The sequence below is a fragment of the Leopardus geoffroyi genome, chromosome A1, assembly GCF_018350155.1.
Source record: "Leopardus geoffroyi isolate Oge1 chromosome A1, O.geoffroyi_Oge1_pat1.0, whole genome shotgun sequence".
NCBI classification, from domain to species: domain Eukaryota; kingdom Metazoa; phylum Chordata; class Mammalia; order Carnivora; family Felidae; genus Leopardus; species Leopardus geoffroyi.
This window is the reverse complement of record NC_059326.1, coordinates 102,543,055-102,564,868: the sequence shown is the minus strand read 5'-3', so window position 1 is coordinate 102,564,868 and position 21,814 is coordinate 102,543,055. Positions and strand designations below refer to the sequence as shown.

Below are 21,814 nucleotides of genomic sequence, written 5' to 3'. Positions count from 1 at the left end.
TGTTTTGCGATATTTGCTAGTTTCTCTAGCACTGCAGGGCCTGAAAGGGACGCGATTTGCTGTGTTTTCTTTTTTTCCTGCAAGTTTGAGGATTGGGAGAAGAGATGGGGAAAGACACACACATAGAGGGGGAAGCATCTTCTTTAGCTTTGTATTTCTTTGCTATTAAACTTCATCGTAGTCTTACATCAGAGCATGGGAGTTGTGCTTTATATCGTTTCAATTTGTTGAAACAAAACTGGGGTATGAAAATGTGTGAAGATAGCCATTAATCTCCTTCCCCTCAATGGAGGGTCCCTTTTGTTAGACTCTCAGGAGATTAAATGGAAGGTGAATGGTGCATAGAAATGACCTGAGACATTAGCACAGCTGTGTTACACAGTGTGTGTAAATGTCCGTAGTCACAAAACGTGTTATCTGAATATCCCCAAGTCTTCCCGGGAAGGGTGAATACCATCAGTGTGTTTCCTTTACGGATCCCACCCTACCTCACCCTGCCTTCTGCCCCCCCCCCCCCCCCCCCCCCCCCAGCGAAGGGCCTGAAATGTTTCTGTGTACAGGTCCTCTCTTTCCACTGGTCATCTGCTTCTTGTCACTTTATTTTGGTCTGGCGATATTTCAGGACATTGCAAACATGCCAAATGTTTAACCAAGAACACTGCTCATCTCTTTTTGGTGATAGTTGTCTAGGGATGGATAGCGTTAAAAATGCTCCCCGGAAACTCAAAGTGGACTTAGTCAGCAGGTGTGAAAAGGCAGAGAAACAGTCTTCTCTAGAAGACCTTGTGCAAGTGGGAAGCTAGAATGTTACCAGTAGGTAAAAAGAGTGAAGACCTTGTAGTGTTTGTGTGGGCGTGTAAATCACCAACTCTACATTCCCTGGAAACCAGGGCAGGTCACCTGCCCACTACCTTGAGGCCCGTCTGTTCATAAACAACCCCAAACAGATAAGAATCTTTCTCCACAATCTTTTTGGGCAGCCACAAAGTTTCTCATTATGTCTACATTGAGTTCCTTTTCCCATACACCAAGCCCATTTCCAGGTCGGTTTTATTCCTTATAACTTTGCTTTCCGCTTTTCCCACTTGGTCCTGAGCGTGGACGTGTCCATGTTGACAGAGATTTTTTAGAAAAGCTAGGACCAGGTATACACTCCCATCCAAATAAAAGGTGAAGAATTTTTTTCTGATCCCTCATACACCATAATTCAGAGGAAATAGGAAACGGAGACACATCTACGGTTGTGTTTTTCTGTGTTAACTGCTCGAAGGCCCTGGCCTTCTCAGCATTGAGCTCTTTGGCTCCTAAATAGTGGGGAAAGTCCTAGGCCGGAAGCTTCTGCACCTTGTGATTGGTGCAGAATATCCTGAGGGGCAGGGCTCTTGGTGATGGTGATTGGAGAACACTCTTTAACTGCCCCCTTTACCCACCGTTCCTCAAGCGGCTTCCACCCCTCCATTCCTTCTAGACTCCAATTCCAGCTGGCTCCTCCCCACTACCACATCTCTGGGGAGACAGGCACTAAAATGACAAAGTGCTCGTGTCATGCAATAGTGTGCCAGCGTCACCAAGGATGTGCGTGTGGATATTAATATGGAGACTGGCGTGGTCCTATTATCTTGATAAGAGACAGAGCTAAAACTTTCTTCTCCAAAATCTGAGAGCGTCCCGATTTTTGTGAGGGGAGCAGCCCTGACTTTCTAAAGCTGCTAGTTAATTATCTTCGTTTCACTCATCAATTAGCTGATAGCCCTCTGATGTCTCTTGATTGCCCCCTTTGTCAAACAAAACAAAACAAACACACGCAAAGCCAGCATAACAACTCGGGTTTATTCAAATCTTCGAGAAGAATGGGGAGGGCAGGAGATGGGGGGTGGGGTGCAAATGGAGTGCGGAGATGTTGGGATGGCAGGAAAATGGTTTGAGTTAAATTCGTGAATGAGTTTGGTATAAGCCCCTACCTTTGACCAGTAGGGTTTACTGAACAAAAAACTTTAAGATTTAAGGTTAGGTGGTAATGTTAGGGTTAGATCAGATTATTTGAGTATTGGGAAGACTGAGCTTTGGTTTTAGTTATCCTGAATCCATGCCCCAGACTCAGGGATTTGCTTTTTACCAAGGCAGTGTTAGAGGGCTGCTTCTACCCTTTCCAGCTTCACAAATTCAGGTCTTATTTTCTGTGCTTTTTGAAGTCCAGTTGTAAGAGCTAGCTGTTGATTTTTCTAAGCTGATATAACATTGGGGGGGGGGGGGTGGTTAGCCATGGTCTTCCAATGGCTGAAATGGAGTACATACTCCAGGGACACTGGAAGTGCCCAGGAATGATCTGGACGTTTGAGGAACCACTCTTCCAAAAGAAGAAAAGTTAAAAAAAAAAAAAAAAAATCACCATATGGTGCTATTACTATCAATTGAACATTAAAAAAAATTTGTAAATCTGTATATTCAAAAAAATTTGTAAATCTGTAAATCTGTATATTACAGATTCAAAATCTGTAAATCTGTATAGAAACAAACATCAGAGCTAAAATGGAGGGTAAGTGGATATCAGGTGGCTAATTTGCCCCATTTTATTTGTTAATGTGTCGCGTTGATTTGAATACAGATCGCTTTAAGGAGATCTAAGGACTAGTCTAGATTGCATTCCTCTAGTTTATATACCTCAGCAAAGTGCTGTTTATTACTATTTGCAGCGTCAAGTTGAGTTAATCTGTGGGTAGTGAAACAACACATTGCCATTTTTAAAAAGAACTAAATATATTGGAAGCTCAAACATGAGTCAATAGACATTACTTAAAACATGTGACATAAATATTTTTATTGACCCGCAAAGTCATCACTGAGTGTTTACATCATAAGCTGTCTCTTGCTCCCAGTAATCCACCTTCTATGTCCACTTGACTCTGAAGACACATCCTCAAATTGTAATTGTCATGTGGAAATTACAGTAGTGTTGGATCTTTAATGCTTGGGATCATGATGCTTTCAGTGAAATTCAGAGTACATCTTTGACTTTAAGGTTTCCACCTTGTAGCTCCTAAAAGTAATGGCAAATAACAGTGAAAAATTAAAAAATAAAAGTGCTTTAAAGGCTTAATATATATATATATACATTAATCTAAGTATATTAGCTGTTACAGTACAATACTGCATTTGTTATTTTATATAACCTCTCTTATCCTGTGACCTCAGAGTCCCATTAACTTGGTTGTTGGCATTCGTCCTACAATAGATTGTAAAATATTTCTCTATTCTTGGTGGATTGAGCTGGCTAGCGGTCAGAGGACTTTGACACATTCCCCCCCCCACCCCAACTCCTTTCCCCAAGATAGGGTTAAAGATCTGGGGGAAGGGGAACTCTGACAATCTTTCCGTTTAAAAATGCATACTGGGACTGTTGAACGGGTTAATCTTTCTAGTATATTTATCTCCCACAAATCGATTTGGTAAAAAACGAGGCTGGCCCGAGGTGTTAATATGGTTGGCTGGGACCTTATTTTATTTTTTAATTTTTTTGGAGCCGCCTAGAACCAGGTGGAAAAGATTTGTTACAAATTCCAGGGAAGAAGTGTTCACGTAGTGGCGGTTAAATGGTTGCCAGCGTTCACACTTAAGTGCTTGTACAACAGAAGACTGGAAACAAAAGGGTTACTTGTTTCCCCACCGCCGCCTTTACCCCCAGATCGATTTTTCTTATTTAATCAGCGAGTAAAAAGAGAGACACGGGGAAAAAAAAAAAATTGGAAGAAGGGCAAAGTGGTGGGGGAGGGTTGAAAGCCAGAAGCTGCAATACAGAAAATCATTCTTGGGAGTTCGCGCTGCTGAGTCCTTGCAACAAGGAAGGGAAGCCAGCAAAACGCTCGCAGTCATTTCCACACAGCCAGCCTCCCTCTTCTCCTCGCTACGCGCTAGTGGCTCATTTGGCTTCCCTCTGCCACCGAGCGATCACATACATTATTTCCCCCAAGATAACACAATCAAACTTGTATTTACCGACATCCTTTCCTCGCAGCCTGTTTGAGATTTGTTTTAATAAATAAGTGTTTTATGTGAATGATGTAGTAATTGAAACGGGCGCACCATTTTTTTTTTTTCTTCTTACTGCAGGAGGTTCCCCATCCCCAATCTGGTTGGAAAATAAAACGCTTTGTCTCCACAACCACCCCCCACCGCACCCCCACCCGCTCTCAGTGTGTGTTTTATACGTGTGTATATCTCAACCCCCTACAGTAGCCAAGAGAAAGCAGCTAGCCAATGAGAGAGCCCAGTTTCATAAAAGCTGCTCTCTGATTGGCCCGATGCGAAAGGGCAATGGGAACAAAGAAAAGTCCCTTTCAGGTATAGAGGCTGAGAGCTCCTTTTGCTCCACTCCCCCTGTGTGTGTGTTGTGTTTCAGTCCTGATTTCAGTGTTGCAGAACAAGCTTGTTGTGTGTGTGCACCAGGGGGATTTTTGTTTTCTTTTTTTTTTAATGTTAATTTTTGCTTTTACAAAAAATACACAGGACGGTCTGTGACATTTGATGGTCCATCTTCTTTAATAATAAATTTGTTGAAGAGATTATAATTTCCAAAATAAAGCGGCTGCAACCAAACACATTCAATGCAGTTAGAAGGAAAAGGTCAACTCGATCCAATACAGACCGTAAGTACGGTTGCGTGGGGAATGTGCGAGTTTTATGCATTGAAATGAGGAACTAGTTACAGGGTTTGGCTTTTGCATTGAGAACAACAACCCAAGAAGGGTGAATTTTATTCAGTGGAGGGTGAAGCATTTGTAACTTCTTCACACAAATTAAGCTTGACTGGGCACTCGGGGTAACTTAGAGTAAATTACCTTTTGGGCTGTAACCCAAGGAGAATAAAAGTGACACAGTTACATATCCTGATCTGCAGTGTCCATTCCCTGGCTCACCTCGCCCCCTCCCTCTCCTGTCCTAGCTGGGCAAGACCCTCTTCCAAACCGAGCCAGGAAAATGGGGGCAAGGGCAGAACAAGCCGATTTCTATCTCTTGCCACACTCTGGTTCCCAATAATTTAATATTAAACAAGGGAATAGTCACCCATTACATGTAATGGTTATAATTACCATTTTCCACCTCCTTAAAAAAGCAAGCAGCAAAAACACCATTAAGGGAAAAAAAAAAAAAGCGCCCCACCCAACCCAAACAAACCCACAAATAGAGTAACAATGGTGTGTTTATTACATGACCTGGCTCGCGAGCTAGCAAAATATTTTTCTTTGTTTAAGACGTGAGGGGGTCCCTAAAACCCAAGTAGCTTGGAGGTGCCCTCCCTCCTCTGCTAGGCGTCCCCATCCCTGGCCGCTCGGGAAAGCCGACAAATTGGAGATAAGTTGAGGAGAGGTTTATAAGGTGTTTCTTTAAAACATCTGCTTTGCTCTTGTGCTCATTACATTTCACTCCTTCGAACTTCCGAGAGCCTAGATCTGCGAGAAATGTTTCACATTCATAACTTGTAGCTGCGCCCACTGCAGGGGGGTGGGGGCGCGGGGAGGCGGCGGCGGGGGGTGGGGAGTGTGTGCAGGGGGAGGGGAGAGACCTTCAGCTTTTTTTTAAAGACCAGATCAGTATTTTCTTGATACGCTTGTCACCATTTTTGTTCTCACGACAACCAATTGAGCCCTTGATCCTCACGTGATGTGAAAGGCTTGCACTGTAACAAAATCGCTCCTTTTAGATGGTTGGTTGTTGCTAACTCGCCCATCCCCCTCTCCCAGCCCCGACATTTCCAGCAAAGCGACTCTCCACTTCCAATCCATCAACAATTCATTACTGCTTTTAGCTTCCAAACGCCAGCTAATTAAAAATACTAAGCCAAGCTCCGGGGCCATCTGACTAAACACAGGAGGGGGGTGGGTGAGAGAGGAGGAGGAGAGAAAAATAAATAAAAGGGAGACGCACCGTTTGCTGCGACTATCAATGGGAAAAACTGTCCGGAAAAAGGTCGCCTAAAAAAAAAATTTTTTTTTTGACTCTAATTATCGAATTACCACATGAGTGATTGGCTTGAGCGACGGCGGATTCCACCCCCCCCCCCCCCCCCGGGGGGACTATACTAGGAACTGGGTTCCTTTTTCTTAAAACAACTTAAAACAGGAAAACATCACATCCTTTGGGTTTCGAAGACTGAACCAATTTTAAACGCCGTTATTTTCCTCACCCCACCGCCCCCCGCCCCGAGCGAATGCTGTTCTAACTGGTTTATCAGCTCATTGAATCATCTGCTCCCCTCCCCCTCCACACCTTTCTTTTTCTCCTTCGGCTGGGGTTCTCATCCTACCCTTTCTTCCTCCTCCTGCCCCTCCCCCCTCCTCCCTCTTCGCCCCCTCCTCCCCTCCCCCTCTTCTTCCCCCTCCTTTCCTCTTAAGTTAGTTCAAGAAATCAAATCTGTCAGGACGGGCGGAAAAATGCCACTTCCCGACTAACAGGCGGAATCCAGCCCAGATTTTCAGTCGTTTCTTCTTATTCTTTCTTCCCTTTCACTAATTTATCCCGATGTTAGCACATTCTGTCTTGTTACTAGCGGACGCCTGTAGGTTTGCTACATGGGATCATTACTTACTGATCACGGTGACTCTGAAGTCTGGAACTGAAGGCGGAATGAGAAGTTGGGAAAACTTTTTTCTCTAAGCTCTCTCTTTTTTTTATATATATCTATAAAAAACTATTATTCTCGATGCTTGTTAAGAGGAAAAAAAACCTTTGGTGCTTCTGTTGTGAATGTGAAACATTATCTTCCAGCTGTACAGTGACACATTTTTTTAAGGAGAAAAGGACTCCTGATCCGTTTGCCAAAAGGGGGGTGGGGAGGTGGAATAATGTTATCGAGTGATTATTCTGGCTGAGATGTGTTATTTGGTTTCTTCCTTCTTGATCATTTGGTGTTTAAGTAAAATGAGGCACAGGCTTGTTTGCCGAGTGGAGTGGGAAAGGCATTTTGATTTGCTGGCCTAATTAAAAAATGATAAAGGATTAAAGGTAAGCAATGTCTGTGTGTGTGTGTGTGTATGTATATTTATTTATTTTTCTCGACAATCAACTGTTAAAAGGGGCTGATCCCTTTAAAAACCGTTTTAACTGATCTTTGTCAAACACACACTCATTTGCGGTCATTGAGGCCACCTTGGCGCAGACTACTTAAAGTGCATGTCTTAATCAGTTTCCCTGTACAGTCAGTGGCACCATATTTAACAGATTGAGCAAGTCTGTGACCTAGGAATACGGTAGAATTGTTTACATGTAATTTTTTTTTCCCCTCAAAAGGCAGGTATTCAGCCTTTTTTTTTTTTTTAAACACTGTCTTTTTATAGAGAAATGCTCTTAAAGACGTGTGTGTGTATTTCAAAAATAAAATTGTATAAACTGTTGGGGAAGAGACGGTATGTGTTTGCTGGGGGGGGGGGGTAGTTATTGGTTGTTTTTTCTGTTCCTTACTGGGAACAAAAAACTGATTGCCCAGACAATTTGTAGAAAGAAGTCATAAAATTAGAAATAAGGAAAATTTAGAAACATAATTCTGAAACTAGCCTCAAGAGGACTTCCAGGGTCTGGTCTTTGAAATTGCAAGATCTAGGACGCGTTTAGGGATGTTTAAAGCTGTGTTCCTCCCTCTTGTCTGAGTGTTTAGGCTGTGTTTCTGGGGTTGAGATATCACATGTATGAAAAAAAAAAAATCCTAAACTCTTTTTTTTTTTTTTTTTAAAAAACCTTTCTGGACTTGACTCAGATCTTTAAGATATTTTAATGCCTTAAAAAGAGTGATTATCCTTGCGCTGTTGATAAAGGGATTTTTTTTTTTTTTTTTTTTTTTTTAAAGCTACTGTAAGATGCTTACTATCACGGGTAAGTTTTTTGGGCTTGGTTATTTTCTTTTAAAGCTGGTACTGGACTGTGGAGACAATATAGGAGCCACCTTCCTCTCCAATTTTCCCTGTACCCCTTACTGACTCCCCAGTATTAATCGTTTTTTATTCTGGTAACACCCAGACAAGAAATATCCGACTTTTCCCCCCTTCACAGGAAAAGGTGGACCGGGACTAAAGGGTGTAAAATCCCTCGACACATTCCTGGGGCAGGAAAAAGAAGAGGAAGATTAGAAGATTTTTTTTTTTTTTTTTTTTTTTTTTTAAGAGAAAGCCCAGCGGAGCTAAACGGATGTCCCCTCATCTCCAAAGGAAAGTTCATCGGATTTTTATACTAGAGAGCTCATCTTCAGGATGTCAGTGAACATTTCTACTGCAGGAAAAGGTGTGGATCCAAATACGGTTGATACGTATGACAGTGGTGATGATTGGGAAATCGGGGTTGGAAATTTAATAATCGATTTGGACGCTGATTTGGAGAAGGACAGACAGAAATTTGAGATGAATAATTCCACCAACACGCCTAGCAGCAGCAACTCGAAGGATTGCGGAGGTCTGGCCTCCAGCGGGGCCGGTGCTACCGCAGCCTTAGCTGATGGCCTAAAATTTGCTTCTGTTCAGCCTTCTGCTCCCCAGGGGAATTCACACAAAGAGACCAGCAAATCAAAAGTGAAAAGGAGTAAAACTTCTAAGGATGCTAATAAATCTCTGCCTTCTGCTGCCTTGTATGGGATTCCCGAGATCAGCAGCACTGGCAAGAGGCAGGAAGTCCAAGGGCGCCCTGGAGAGGCAACTGGCATGAATTCAGCGCTGGGTCAAAGTGTGAGCAGCGGCGGCGTCAGCAACCCAAACGGCAATAGTACCGGCACCGGCACCTCCGCGGCCACCGCGGGGGCGGCCTCCTGTGGGAAAAGCAAAGAGGAGAAGGCAGGTAAAAGCCAGAGCAGCCGAGGTGCCAAGCGGGATAAGGATGCGGGGAAATCCAGGAAGGACAAGCACGACCTGCTTCAGGGCCACCAGAATGGCAGTGGCGGCCAGGCCCCTTCCGGGGGGCACCTCTATGGCTTTGGGGCCAAGAGCAATGGAGGTGGCGCGAGCCCCTTCCACTGCGGGGGCGCTGGGAGTGGCAGCGGCGCGGCTGCAGGGGAAGTTAGCAAAAGTGCCCCGGATTCAGGGCTCATGGGAAACTCTATGTTGTTAAAGAAGGAAGAGGAGGAGGAGGAGAGCCACAGGCGAATCAAGAAACTGAAAACCGAGAAGGTAGGATAAAGTCGCCTTCCTCGACTTCCCACTTTCCTCTTTGTGTGCATTTGTGTGTGTGTGTGTGTGTGTGTGTGTGTGTTGGGGGGGGGTGTCCTCTGTGTGCCTTAACACTTCCTATTCGTGCTTTCTGGTTCTTTGTGAGATTTCTGTCCTCTGCATCCTTTCCACGAAAATTTGGAATGGGGGAGCTTCCTTGGGTGCACGGTTTTAGCTCTTGCTTCTGCTGCTGCTGCTTGTGGTGCTAAGTGTTCGGGTCCCCGGGTGGGAGGGCCTGGGTGTTCCTAAAGTGCCTTTTACCCTGCAGAAGGGCTTCTGGCCAGTCAGCCAGTTGTGGTGTGCTTTTAATAGAAAACCTGCTCATGTACCCACTTGACTCCTGTCCTGGTTTCTCACCCAAGGAGAGCTGTCTTATGTGTGAATATACGCGCCCTAGTATTTCTGGTAGTGTGTCCTTAGGGGCAGGGTTCACGGTCCCTCCCTGGGGAGGTAGGTCGAGGATTCTCAATTACACTCCTCCCTCAACCTGTTTATTTTTATTATTTTTTTTTTCCGTTACTTTCTCCAACATAGTTCTGTCAAAGGGCATCAGCCTTGCATGGGTTCCTCTCATTGGTCCTGGGTTAAACCCCAGCTCGGTGCCCCTGTGTTGTCGGTTGCTTCGCCGTGTAGAATGACTGGAATGTTTTTGGTGGCTTTTAGGACTGTACCCTGGTGCCCTGGCCCAGTTCTTAGCTGGAGATGTGAGTGTTCTCCTTTGGATTTCTGGCTTGCCTAGGGAGTAGTGGGAAGGCTGGTGAAGACAAGTGAAAAAAAAAAAAGGCTTGGCGGATTGGTGCTCCTGAAATGTGAAAACGGCCAGAGGAGACGAGAATTTGGGGTCGCGTTTGAGCAAAAGTCTGGTTAGACACTGCCTTTGGAAAACTTGCCCCCAGGGCTGTGCCATTCGGTGCTGGAGGCCTGTGACTTACTGGTCTGGTGATGGTGGTGCGTTGGACTGAAAGTGCTCTGTCCACCCTGCGGGTTGGGAGAGAGCTGGGGGTGTGAGTAATGTTTCTGTAAAATCGGTCTTTAATCCTGCCGGTAGTGCTTTGCAGAAGCAAAAATTCATATCCTGTGATTTATGGCGTGGCTGTTTGGGAATGTGCTTCTTAAATACTTTGGTGTATTTGCTATGTCTAACTTGATCCGAACTGTAAGATGTCTTTGGGTGATTATTTCCGTGTACAGTTATTCGCTGCTCTGTCCTCAAACCTTTCAATTTTTGTTTTTGTGTGTTGAAGACTTTAATGATGGGAGTACAGGAAGAAAGTTCTGATTTTATGATTTGAGCAGTTGTCGAAGGTCCGTCCAAGTGTAGATAATGCCAGCATCCCAAAAAGCCTGCGAACGCTTCTTTGATTCCGGTGCCTTTGGGCAGACAGCATTTTACAGTGATGACTTGAAATGCATTTTTAAAAATCCCAGGTTTCGATACTTCCATTTCACTGCGTAGTTGCACGTAATTTCTGCTAAAAGGCGTTCTGAAATCTTATTACTTAGTACAGTAGGGCATTTACTTTTGTTGCCAATAGTCTTCCAATTGCAGTTATAATCTGCTCTAACTATCTAGATGAATTGCCCTAATCCAGTGCTCACAATGGCTGTGGTTAAGGAGTCAGAACCATTTGATTGGATTCACTGCTGCCTGGAATGTGGGAGGTACTGCCCTTTTGCATTCCCCTTAGCCTTTTAATCTTCCAGCCAAATGTTCACATTCAACAATTTTGTTTAGCTGGCAGTCGGAACATTTCTGTATCTCAAAGGCTGCTGTCATGGCAACTGAGATTAGAGCACGGTGTCGGTTCTCCAGTTTTTGTGTTCTTTTCACTTTCCAGTCACAGAGGAAACTGGATGAAGAATGGAAGAATTAAATTATTCATATACGTGCAACTCATCTGGAGTCGGGAGCAGTATAAATGCGATAATGTGAATTACATAAATGAAGAGCAAACAAGTCGTGATGGGGCTGGGGGTGGAGGAGGGGAGAGAGCACAGCGCCTTTAGATTCACTCCACCGCCCGCCGCCAACTGGAGCCCCCGGTGTTGGCACAGGGAACCCTCAGGGATGGCTCCGAGGGGCTCGAATCCTGCAGTCTTGGCCATTCTCTGTCCAGCAGGGAGGTGTTGGCTCAGGGACACGGGTCCTTAGGTTCTCCTCCTACCCCCCCCCCCCCCCCCCCAAGAATGCTTGCCTCCTCAGCACCCAGAGATGGCACTCTCTCGGACAGATGTCACCCAGGGAAGTCTCTGTGATCCCACCAACTCGTGGATGGGAAAATGAGACCTCAGTTTAGGGACGACTTCCTAATGATAGGAGGATCCTCCGCTTAGGAGGTAAAAGATTTAGTAGGACATGCTTTACCTGACCAAGTATTTCAGCACCGAGGCATCTTTGAGAAAGGTTTCTTTTGACATTTTGTAGAATGTTTTCATCTCAGCCTGGCTTGATTTTCGGGGTTCGTGAGGAGTAAGTGCCTCAAGAGTGAAAATGATTAATTTCCAGCAATCAGACGAGGGGCCAAGTGTGGAACACCAAAGGAGGGATGTATGTGTGCGTGTTTCTCTTCCGTGTGTGTGTGTGTGGGGGGGGGGGTTGTTTTTCCTGGTTGAAAGGTTTCATGGGAGATTCATAAGACTTGCTGTCACCGGTTAATTTTCACAGCATGCTTAAATGTCTATTTTTGGGCTGTTTATTCTGTTTCTACACTATACAAAGTCATGTAAAACATGATAAATTGGACCTTATGAAACCTAATTAAATCAATGAGTGTTCTGCTCCTTTATGTGGAAACCACAAGTATGTTGTAAAAGTCGCCACTCCCTTAATACGTGAGCAAAATCAAAACATGCCATAATTCTAAGATGTTTGAGCTATATTTCTATAGCCCATTTTGTGGTTAAGCCACCAGTGACATGTCTGAATAAGTAGATTTGACGGGTTGGCTTTGGGTTGTTAAAACCTGCTTCTCCACCTTACCCCCCCCCCCCCCCCTTTGGAAGCATAATAGCCTGTATTAAGGCTCTTCTGCATGTATCCTCCTTAGCTGTCTTACAGTTTTGACTTATCAGACACAGGCATTTGGCCGGGGCTAAACAGGGTACATGGTTTTGTTTGATCGCCGGAAAATTCAAAACTACACAGAAGAATTCTTAAAAATACCCAATACCTCAATAGACGTGAAAGGCACAGGAGATCTTACAGTTGTGTCTCAGGGTTCTGACGACTCAGTACATATTCAGAAAAGAGAATTACTTCTCTGATATCCTATTGCTTTCACTAAGATGGTCCTTAACAGCCTAAAAGGTGGTGTCGACAAATGGACCTGTCTGTAAGGGATATCATTCATTTTATTTTATTCTCTTGTAGAAGCCTTTTACACTTCACTAGGGAATTCTGGCACATTTTCTAAGTGAGCGTGAGCAGTTGAAGAACGTATTTTGATGAATGAGTTTTGGGGACAATATGCGTCCCCCCCCTCTGCCCCCAAAGCTAGTGCCCCCTACAAATTCTGCTTAGAGAGTGCAGTTTATCTACTGTGAAATAAAAGGGCAGAAAGGTCACTTGCCGTAATTAAAGAACAAAGTCTATTGTTGTCGGACAGCAAACTGTTTGGAAAGCCACAGAAGGGGTTTAGCGGTTAAAAACGTTGGTAACTAAGAGTGGCTCCCAGTGTGGATCCCGCCCCTTACTTTTCTATAAGCTGCCTCTGAGGGTGACAGGGCTTTTTGAGGTGGGTGCAGAGGCCATCCTTTCCCCAAGCAAATACTCTGGGAGAACCCAAGGAACTTGGGGGCGTTTGTGTGGCCGAGGCAGATCACTGAGTCCTGAGCCTACGTGGTATTGGAAATGTACCGGGTGTGCTGGAGAGATGAAAAAAAACTATGCACGACGGATCAAGACTGTGCTAAAGGAGATAAATAATGTTCAGCAACTTTTAATAACTTGGCAAATGGTCTGAACAAAAAAGGGGGGGGGAGAGGGGTGGGGAGTCATTGTCCAAATGTCACCAGGTTAAGAATGCTCTTCAGGTGAAATTGCTTGGCTCCGAGATGGTTTTAATTAGAGTGTTATAAAGACTTATTTTTTCCTAAGCAGCATTTTATAGTTCGTAAATGAAATGTATGCCGAAAGTGCTAAGCAGAAATCTCCCTAACCACAGAGGTGTTCAATAACCAGATTCAAACAACACGGAAAGGACCATCTGTTCTTCGTTTTCAGCTTGAAAAACAAGGATTGAATGGCCGAGATTTGCTCCAATTTTGACTGTGTCTGTGTGTGAGTGCGTGTTTTTTTAATTTAAAAAAGTTCACCTGGTACTTCATAGAAACTTGCAATTGCAGTAATACGAGGAACGCTGTGAAAACACATGTTCCTACATTTATTTTAACCAGTTCCACTTTTATTTAAAAGATTTCCAGAAGCCCAGCCATTGAACACTTTATAATGGCTATTCAGTTCCTGCAGGCAGTCACAATGAGGGGTCAGCTCTTCAAAGATCTCGCTCTTTAGTCAGTACCTGAATTATTCTGTCAATTTTCCCCCTGGAGGCCAGAGGGGTAAAGGCTCTTTCCAGGCTAACTCTGGTCAGCGTTTATCGGTTAATCTAATTGTGTGTGATAGCACTCTCCACCGGTGTTTACTGGACTGGACCTCGCTCTCCTTTAGAGCTGTATCTAGGATTGTTGATAATGGGGAAAATATTCTTTCCACGATGATAACTTTTGAGTCCTTGACTTTTAGACACTAAGCTTGGTTCTGGGTTTAGTAAGAGCCCTGGGTGAAACATTATCCGGCCTTTGTTTGAGGTCTTTTATAGAAGCTAATGACTGGGCTTGTGCCTCCCTGAGATAAATGACATTATCTCTGAGTGGGCTGACAGGAAACAGACATGTTAATGGTGAGGCTGCAGGGAAGATCTGCTCTGGTTCTGACAAAAGAGTCAAGAAGGGACCCCTGGTTGTGGTCATTAACACATAATGCATTCTTGCTCCTCCTAAGAGGCCCTTGATAATTGGAAAGCTATTTTAGCCACAAGCACTTAAATCATAAATCTACTGCTCCTAGTTCCTTTGCATTTTTAAAAGTAGGAAAGTAGCCGTGTGTGTGTGTGTGTGTGTGTGTGTGTGTGTGTGTGTGTGTGTGTGTGTGTGAGAGAGAGAGAGAGAGAGAGAGAGAGATCCGGTTTATTTTTATTTTTTTAAAGCTGGGTGGTAAGGACATCTGGTAGAGCCCTATGAACTGGCTATACCAGGTGGCATCTCTCTTTGTCTTTCATCGTGCCTCAGTCATCCCTCTGTTTTAATAGACCCAAAGAGGGGGTCGAGAAGCTAACCAGAAATCGTTTCTTTTTTTTTAAAAACTTTTTTTCAACGTTTATTTATTTTTGGGACAGAGAGAGACAGAGCATGAACGGGGGAGGGGCAGAGAGAGAGGGAGACACAGAATCGGAAACAGGCTCCAGGCTCTGAGCCATCAGTCCAGAGCCCGACGCGGGGCTCGAACTCACGGACCGCGAGATCGTGACCTGGCTGAAGTCGGACGCTTAACCGACTGCGCCACCCAGGCGCCCCCAGAAATCGTTTCTATGCATGAAGTTTGCCTCGTGGGAGAGGGATAAAAATCTATTTTTTGGAAGTTGGGGGACAAGATTTTGCTCAGTGATTTGAATGTGATGAAACCTGCCTTTTGAAGTGTGTGTTTAAAAAGTCATGGGTATAATTGAGTTTCATGGCAGTTTCAACTCCACTTCTTGAGCGGAGATAATTGCCATGTTGCACACACGCTAGAGGTGTAGAAGAGGTGGGAGGATCATGTTATTCTATTCTTTAATATTAAGCCCTGAAAGTTTTTCATAGTAATTACCGCGGCACAACATAGTTTTGATTGCCAGCACTCTGAACTTGCCAGGGATCTGAACATCAAGGGTTTTGCTTGAATACATACACAGTTTATTCGTAAGTCACTTGTGTAGCGCTCTTGTAGAACATGGAAGCCAGAACTAAGGAGATATTGGGCAATCCCTAGCAATATCACAGTGACTGTAAGCCTTTTTCATTAGGATTGTTGGCCAATAAAGAGTATTCTCAATCTGTGCATTTCAGGTTATAGACAGGGAAAGAGAACAGGTGAAATCTTTCCCTCGGGAATGACTTAAGTCATCATTTAGAGGCTAATATACGGATCAGCTTGGTGCCCTGTAACTCGCATTTCACAGGTGTATGTATAATTATTGAACAGCAGAATTCAGCTGAGTAAATTGAAAGATCAAATTGGCTTTATTCGGGGATTCCTGATTTGGGCAGTATTTCATCTAGCAAATAGAAAGGAGCTCCAAAGAGCTGTAGGAAAGGTAAGGTTTTGAAAGGTGGACAGGGGGCGGGAGAAGGAAGTTTATTAGCAGAGTGCCTTCCTAAGGGGGATGGAAGGGGTCTATTGGTTTTCTCACTAGCGCTAACCAGGTAATCCCATAAATGATGGGTTAAAGGCTATATTCCTGGGAGAAGCTGAATCTACAGTTAGATTACTGGTAAGTCTTGGTTTGCTGATGGGGGGCTTAGCACAAGTGACTCCATCGTGGACCTGTTGTTTCTTTTGCAACACTTTCCCCCTTTGATTAGACTTAGCTGAACTGTGAGAGACATGATCAAACTTTAAGGCGTTAGCACCACTGCCGGAGAACCCTCTGATGTCTCCCAGTTCTTGTTGATCCTTTGGGTGGTTTTCTCGGGTCATGGCTTCAGGCTCACCAGTTTTTGCTTGGTTATTTGCTTCAGTCCTTTTCTGGCATTCCAGTCTTAGGGAGCTCATCTGCTTGGTGGTTAGCGGTTGCGAACATGCCTTTAAAGCCTCTGAGAGAATACAGCTTGCCAGGGAGATTACTGTGATTATTGCAAGCAGGATAGTTCCCAATGCCTGAAGTGCACTTTGAAGCCATGGTCCCCACCACCCAAACCAATCAAAATCCAGTAGGTCAAAGAAAGACTCCACGGAAGAAAGGCTCCCTTTTGAAGGCAAGTGGCCTGCTCACTGATCTTAGGTGACTGAGTTTGAACTCGGCTGCGAGAAATGTTCGTTCAGGTACAACAGACACTATGGGCTGTAGCATGGGCACCTCCTTGTTTAGTTCAAGGATAAGCATGGGCTGCCCTGTTCTCAAGGATAACCTTGGCCGGAGGGTCTAAGATGTTTGGGGGACAGCTTTTGCATTAGCAGCGGATTCTGTAATACTTTCAAGAGTTAAGGATGGGTTCCTAATCATAGCCTCATATTTATTCCTAATCAGGAAAACTGAGACCTGCCAAAGGGAGTTGATTTTGAATCATGAGAGCTCCTTGGTGCAGCCGCGGCAGCCAGTAAAGTGTAAAGGTTTGTAGACCACACAGGTGTTTTTATTCTGGTTACTCTTGACTTGTATCCCTTTCTTTGTACCGAACCAGGCTGTAAGGTTCCCTGGGTTTGGGGGTGTTAACCAGAGACACGGAAATGGACCGTCAGGGTTAGGGAGTCTGACAAAATAGAGGAGGGGCCGATTTGTTTGGGAGACACTGAGGCAGGAGCATAGTGGTAAGTCCAGCCGTTGTTTGGAGGTTGGATTATGAAAGGAGCGGCGTACCTCGATGTTGGCCGCTCTGTCGATTTGAGTTTGAGGTCTCTGGCAGGAGTATGGAGTACAGGACCTGTCAGGTAGAGACTTCTTCAGCTCTGAGATACATTGTGTATCTGAAGTTCGAGTCTCTGAAGTTTGGCTGCCAGCTGGGCAGTGAGGGGGACCTGGTCCATCCCTTCCAAAGACACTGAAGGGCAGTCTTTGTTCTTAGTGATCGCAAATCAGAAGGGTGCGAGAAAATTGGAAGCGTCAGCTGGAGTTGTAGCCAGATAATTTAAGAAACTACAAGCATTCAGGGCCTGGTCTGGTTATAGGTAAATAACGGAATCTCAAAGGCAATTAATAGAATTGGAATCTAACGTACAGATAAACGTGCAAACGTCTTTTCTCTGTACAGTTATCTCCATGTTATATACCAAAGATAATTACAGTAAAAGTAATTTGTTCGCTTTAAACTTGGTCTGATTATTTGCATAAGTGTAGCAAAGGTGGTGATTGACCTGGGTGCCTAGGTGGCTCAGGCAGGTAAGTATCACTTGGTTTCCACTCAGGTCCTGATCTCATGGTTTCGTGAGTTCGAGCCCCGAGAAGGGCTCTGTGATAGCAGTGCTGAGCCTGCTGGGGATTCTCTCTCTCCCTCTCTGCCCCTCCCCTCCCCTCTGTCTCTCTCCAATAAATAAATAAAAAAAAAATAGCGATTGACCAAAAAATCTCTTTTTAAGACTGCTTTGCTGGCACCTTGTAAGCAAGGTACTATGCCGGTTTTTCCAAGGGGCTTTATTCTAGCTCCATAAAGTCAACCTGTTTTTTTAAAAACACTCTGGTCCTGAGTCTAAGCACACGTCTCTCGAATACAAGATTCTATTCAAAGTCTTGGCAATATAACACAGTTTCCAATTGTGTCCTGTTACAAACAGAAGGGATTCTCATTGAACTTAAGTAAATAACTGTTTTGCTGTTGAAAGAATACCCAAGAGTTTACAAATTCTGGAGGAATCGGGGAAAGTAAATGTTTCATCTTTGTTTATAAAGGCGTACTTCACCAAATTATTAAGCCATTAATAGCTTAAGGGAAAAAGTTCCCTCAAATCTGGAAAAATAACATTAAAGAATTAGCACTATCTCAACCAAGGTGTCATAAAAATTATAATCATCATCCTCCTTTCATTCAGCCCCATGCTATTAATTTTTGTTCTGCTTGAATCCGCTTTTTCCATTAGTTCTGGAAATTCTTAACCAGTTCATTTTTATGATCTTAAAGTTATCAGAAACTTGTGTTTGCCAGAGTGCTTTCTGTGAAGCCTTTAAGATGCCATACCCTTTGCAGGAACACTTTTGCGAAAGCGTTTGAATAAAACAATAATTGTCTGAAAGTGAAACGACTTAAAAAATGTCCATTGGTAGGGGCGTCTGGCTGGCTCAGTCGCTAGAGCATGGGACTCTTGATTTCTGGGTCATGAGTTCAAGCCTCCTGTTGGGTGTGGAGCCTACTTAAAATAAAAACTCAAGGGGCGCCTGGGTGGCGCAGTCGGTTAAGCGTCCGACTTCAGCCAGGTCACGATCTCGCGGTCCGTGAGTTCGAGCCCCGCGTCGGGCTCTGGGCTGATGGCTCAGAGCCTGGAGCCTGTTTCCGATTCTGTGTCTCCCTCTCTCTCTGCCTCTCCCCCGTTCATGCTCTGTCTCTCTCTGTCCCAAAAAATAAATAAAAATGTTAAGAAAAAAAAAACAAACCTCAAAAAAAAAGTCAATTGTTAAAGATCTGATGAGAGTTCATTATAAGGGAATCGACAAGAAAACTTGGTTGTTTCTTTGACACAGATTTTAAAATGATACCTGGAATTATGATGACAATATTATAGCAGGACATATTGGACTTTAGGAATTTTATACAGTTTCTGGAATACTACTCATACAAGTCTGTACAAATACAACATAAAGAAGTCTTGGTATTGGGGAAGGGGAAGGGAAAAAAGAAGTCCTAAGTATTGTTTTTTATCTGACAGTGCTTCCTGTGTAATTTAACATATCAGATAAGCCTATTTAGTTTTGTTTTGTTAACGTTTATTTATTTTTGAGAGAGAGAGACAGAGTGTGAGCAGGAGAGGGGCAGAGAGAGAGGGAGGCACAGAATCCGAAGCAGGCTCCAGGCTCTGAGCTGTCAGCACAGAGCCCGACGCAGGGCTCAAACTCACGAACTTCGAGATCATGACCTGAGTTGAAGCCGGACGCTTAACCGACTGAGCCACCCAGGTGCCCCTTGACTCAATTAAAAAAAAATTTTTTTTAATGTTTCTTTACTTTTGAGAGAGAGAGAGAGAGAGAGAGAGAGAGAGACAGTGTGAGTGGGGGAGGGGTAGAGAGAGAGGGAGACATAGAAACTGAAGTAGGCTCCAGGCTCCCAGCTGTCAGCACACAGCCCAATGCAGGATTCGAACCCACAAACCGTTAGATCATGACCTGAGAGGAAGTCAGATGCTTAACCAACTGAGCTATCTAGGTGCCTCAGATAAACTTACTTAGTTTAACAGCTCCCTTTTTCTAAGAAGGGAAAACAAATCTTTTCAGATGTTCTAGGAACCCTCTGAAAAATGTCAGTTAGTTCTAAGCCAAAAAGACTTCATTTAGGATTTTTTTCAAAAAAATTTTTTAACGTTTATTTGTTTTTGAGAGGGAGGGAGAGAGAGAGAGAGAGAGCTGAGAAGGGGCAGAGAGAGAGGGAGACACAGAATCTGAAGCAGGCTCCAGGCTCTGAGCTGTCAGCACAGAGCCTGACGCGGGGCTCGAACCCACAAACTGTGAGATTATGATCTGAGCCCAAGTCTGACGCTTCACAGACTGAGCCACCCAGGCACCCCCATTTAGGATTTAATTTTGGGAAGTTTGTCAAAAATATCAAAGGCGTTAAAATACTTCGTCAAGTAAGGTCTTGGGTCACTGAAAAAATGTGGTTAAACATATGTTTAACCACAGTGGCAGTTAAGACGTCATAGGCAGAGGTGTCTCGGTGGCTCAGTCATTAGAGCATGTGACTCTTGATCTCAAGATTATGAGTTCAAGCCCCACGTTGAGCATAGAGCTTACTTAAAAAAATAAGCAAATAAAAGAGGGGCTTTTTGGGCAAATACAGAAAGTTAAATAGTTGTATGATGTCTTACAGAACAGACCAATAGCCTAAGAAAACTTAGCAGATGAAAAAACACTAAGGTTTCGTTCTGTGTTAAGTACTACTGCTGACATTAAAGCTTATTTAAAAACCATTATAACAAATGTATTCAATCTTATTTAGCTTGATCATGCATAAATTTCACAGACTTTCTTTTTTGCATATTTTATTTTTAGTAATCTCTACACCCAATGTGGGGCTTGAACCTACAACCCCGGAAATCAAGAGTAGCATGCATGCTCTAATGATTGAGCCAGCCCTGTGCCCCACAAACTTTCTTTGTTACATTCAGATTTTGTCATCTGTTTTTCCTATTTCCCCATCCTGAAATAAACACCCTCACTTGAGGACAGAATACTTTTATTTTCCTTTAACAAAATGCATCTCCATTCCTCATCTATTTCTTTTTTTACACATCCCTTCTTCGCAATACAGAGATGTTTCCCTTATTATTTCTAGTAGCTTCACTTACATAGATTAGAATTTTTAACCCTTAAAAACTTTCCATTCCCATGAAAATTAAGAAGTAAACAATAGCGTACTCTTACACTAGCATTTCGTGGCTTGGCAAGTTCATGACTAGTCTTCCTAATTTGTAGAAATACACGTTTTCTCGTAGTAAATTCATTGTGGCACAAGACCTGGTTACTAATAGACCCAGATATCTTCAGTTCCTCTGTAAACGAAGCACAAAATGGATAAGCTTATTTTTAGTAACGTTTCAGTGTTTAATTTGGAGATGATCTAGATATTCAGTGGACCTGACTTATCATTTTTAAAAAAAAAATTTTTTTTTTTTAACGTTTATTTATTTTTGAGACAGAGAGAGACAGAGCATGAACAGGGGAGGGGCAGAGAGAGAGAGGGAGACACAGAATCGGAAACAGGCTCCAGGCTCTGAGCCATCAGCCCAGAGCCCGACGCGGGGCTCGAACTCACGGACCGCGAGATCGTGACCTGGCTGAAGTCGGACGCTTAACCGACCGAGCCACCCAGGCGCCCCTGACTTATTTAACTTAGCAAGAGTAGCTAAAAAGTAGTAGCCAGAAAATTTCGGAGACTAATTGCTGAAATGCTCACAGAGAAACTTTGATCTCCTTTGCATCTATGTAAATCATTTGTGCCTAACAATTACGTTTAATTACCTATGAAAATTTCATTAGGTATTAGACAAATTCAGTCATCGTCCCAAGTCATTTTTCTGGTTGACAAATTTTGTAGCAGAGATAACATGAAGTTACTTGATGAACAAACCCAGGCAGAATAAAAGTTGTACGTCTGCCATGTATTCAGTGTTGATAACTCTAAGGCAACTTTAATTTTAATGAAACCAACAAGCTCAATCTCGTTGTTAACTCACAAAAAATTATTGTAGACCACGTGGCCTTGAAAGAAAGTTGGGGTTTTTATGTTTTCTAAGGGTTTAGGGACCCTTACACAAAGACTTGAGAAAGGTAGTCTTTTCTTCTGGGTGAGGTTTTATTTCGGTTAGGGGAGAAGACCTAAAAAAAAGGTTACCATGCTCTGAATAATAGCTTCCAATCTGGCCATCTACTAAAAACAAAAAAATTCTTCAAACTATCTTGTCAGTTTTCACTTTCACCCAGGATGAACAGTAAATATCTCTGGCAATAGTGAACAACCTCTTGGACATGAGAGGTGTCCCCAAAGAGAGTGCAAAACATATTTTATTTTCCTCTTTCTACTGGGTGCTACAGACATTTGGGAGACCTGACTGGTTAAGAATTTTCATCCCTAGCTGGCTTTTGTTAGTTTTCCCAGGATCCCATCTGTAGGCTTTGAGGGGGTTTAAAGTATGCACCAGAACTTGGCAAGGTTTTTCATGAATTTTCATTTTG

The 21,814-nt window shown here is 43.6% G+C and overlaps 1 protein-coding gene and 1 long non-coding RNA gene across 7 annotated transcripts in view; one reads left to right on the top strand and one right to left on the bottom strand.

Annotated features, from left to right (window-relative positions):
- Window positions 1-2,793: 2,793 nt before the first annotated feature.
- LOC123602817 lies at window positions 2,794-6,696 on the bottom strand. Its single transcript, XR_006714590.1, has 3 exons — window positions 6,584-6,696; window positions 5,923-5,969; window positions 2,794-3,037 (listed from the first exon to the last, which is right to left on the bottom strand). It is a non-coding gene; the product is annotated as an uncharacterized LOC123602817 (long non-coding RNA).
- The window catches only part of ZNF608 (zinc finger protein 608), a 120,983-nt gene continuing 103,555 nt past the window's right edge, over window positions 4,387-21,814 (top strand). For 2 of the 6 annotated variants that reach the window (XM_045487221.1, XM_045487224.1), the window contains exons 1-2: window positions 5,942-6,999; window positions 8,041-9,143. In XM_045487221.1, coding sequence (XP_045343177.1) covers window positions 8,238-9,143 — 906 coding nt within the window. In that variant the 5' untranslated portion in view covers window positions 5,942-6,999; window positions 8,041-8,237. Of the gene's footprint in view, window positions 4,644-5,941; window positions 7,000-8,040; window positions 9,144-21,814 lie in introns of those variants that run through there. The other 4 variants (XM_045487226.1, XM_045487223.1, XM_045487225.1 and 1 more) reach the window with 4 other exon arrangements.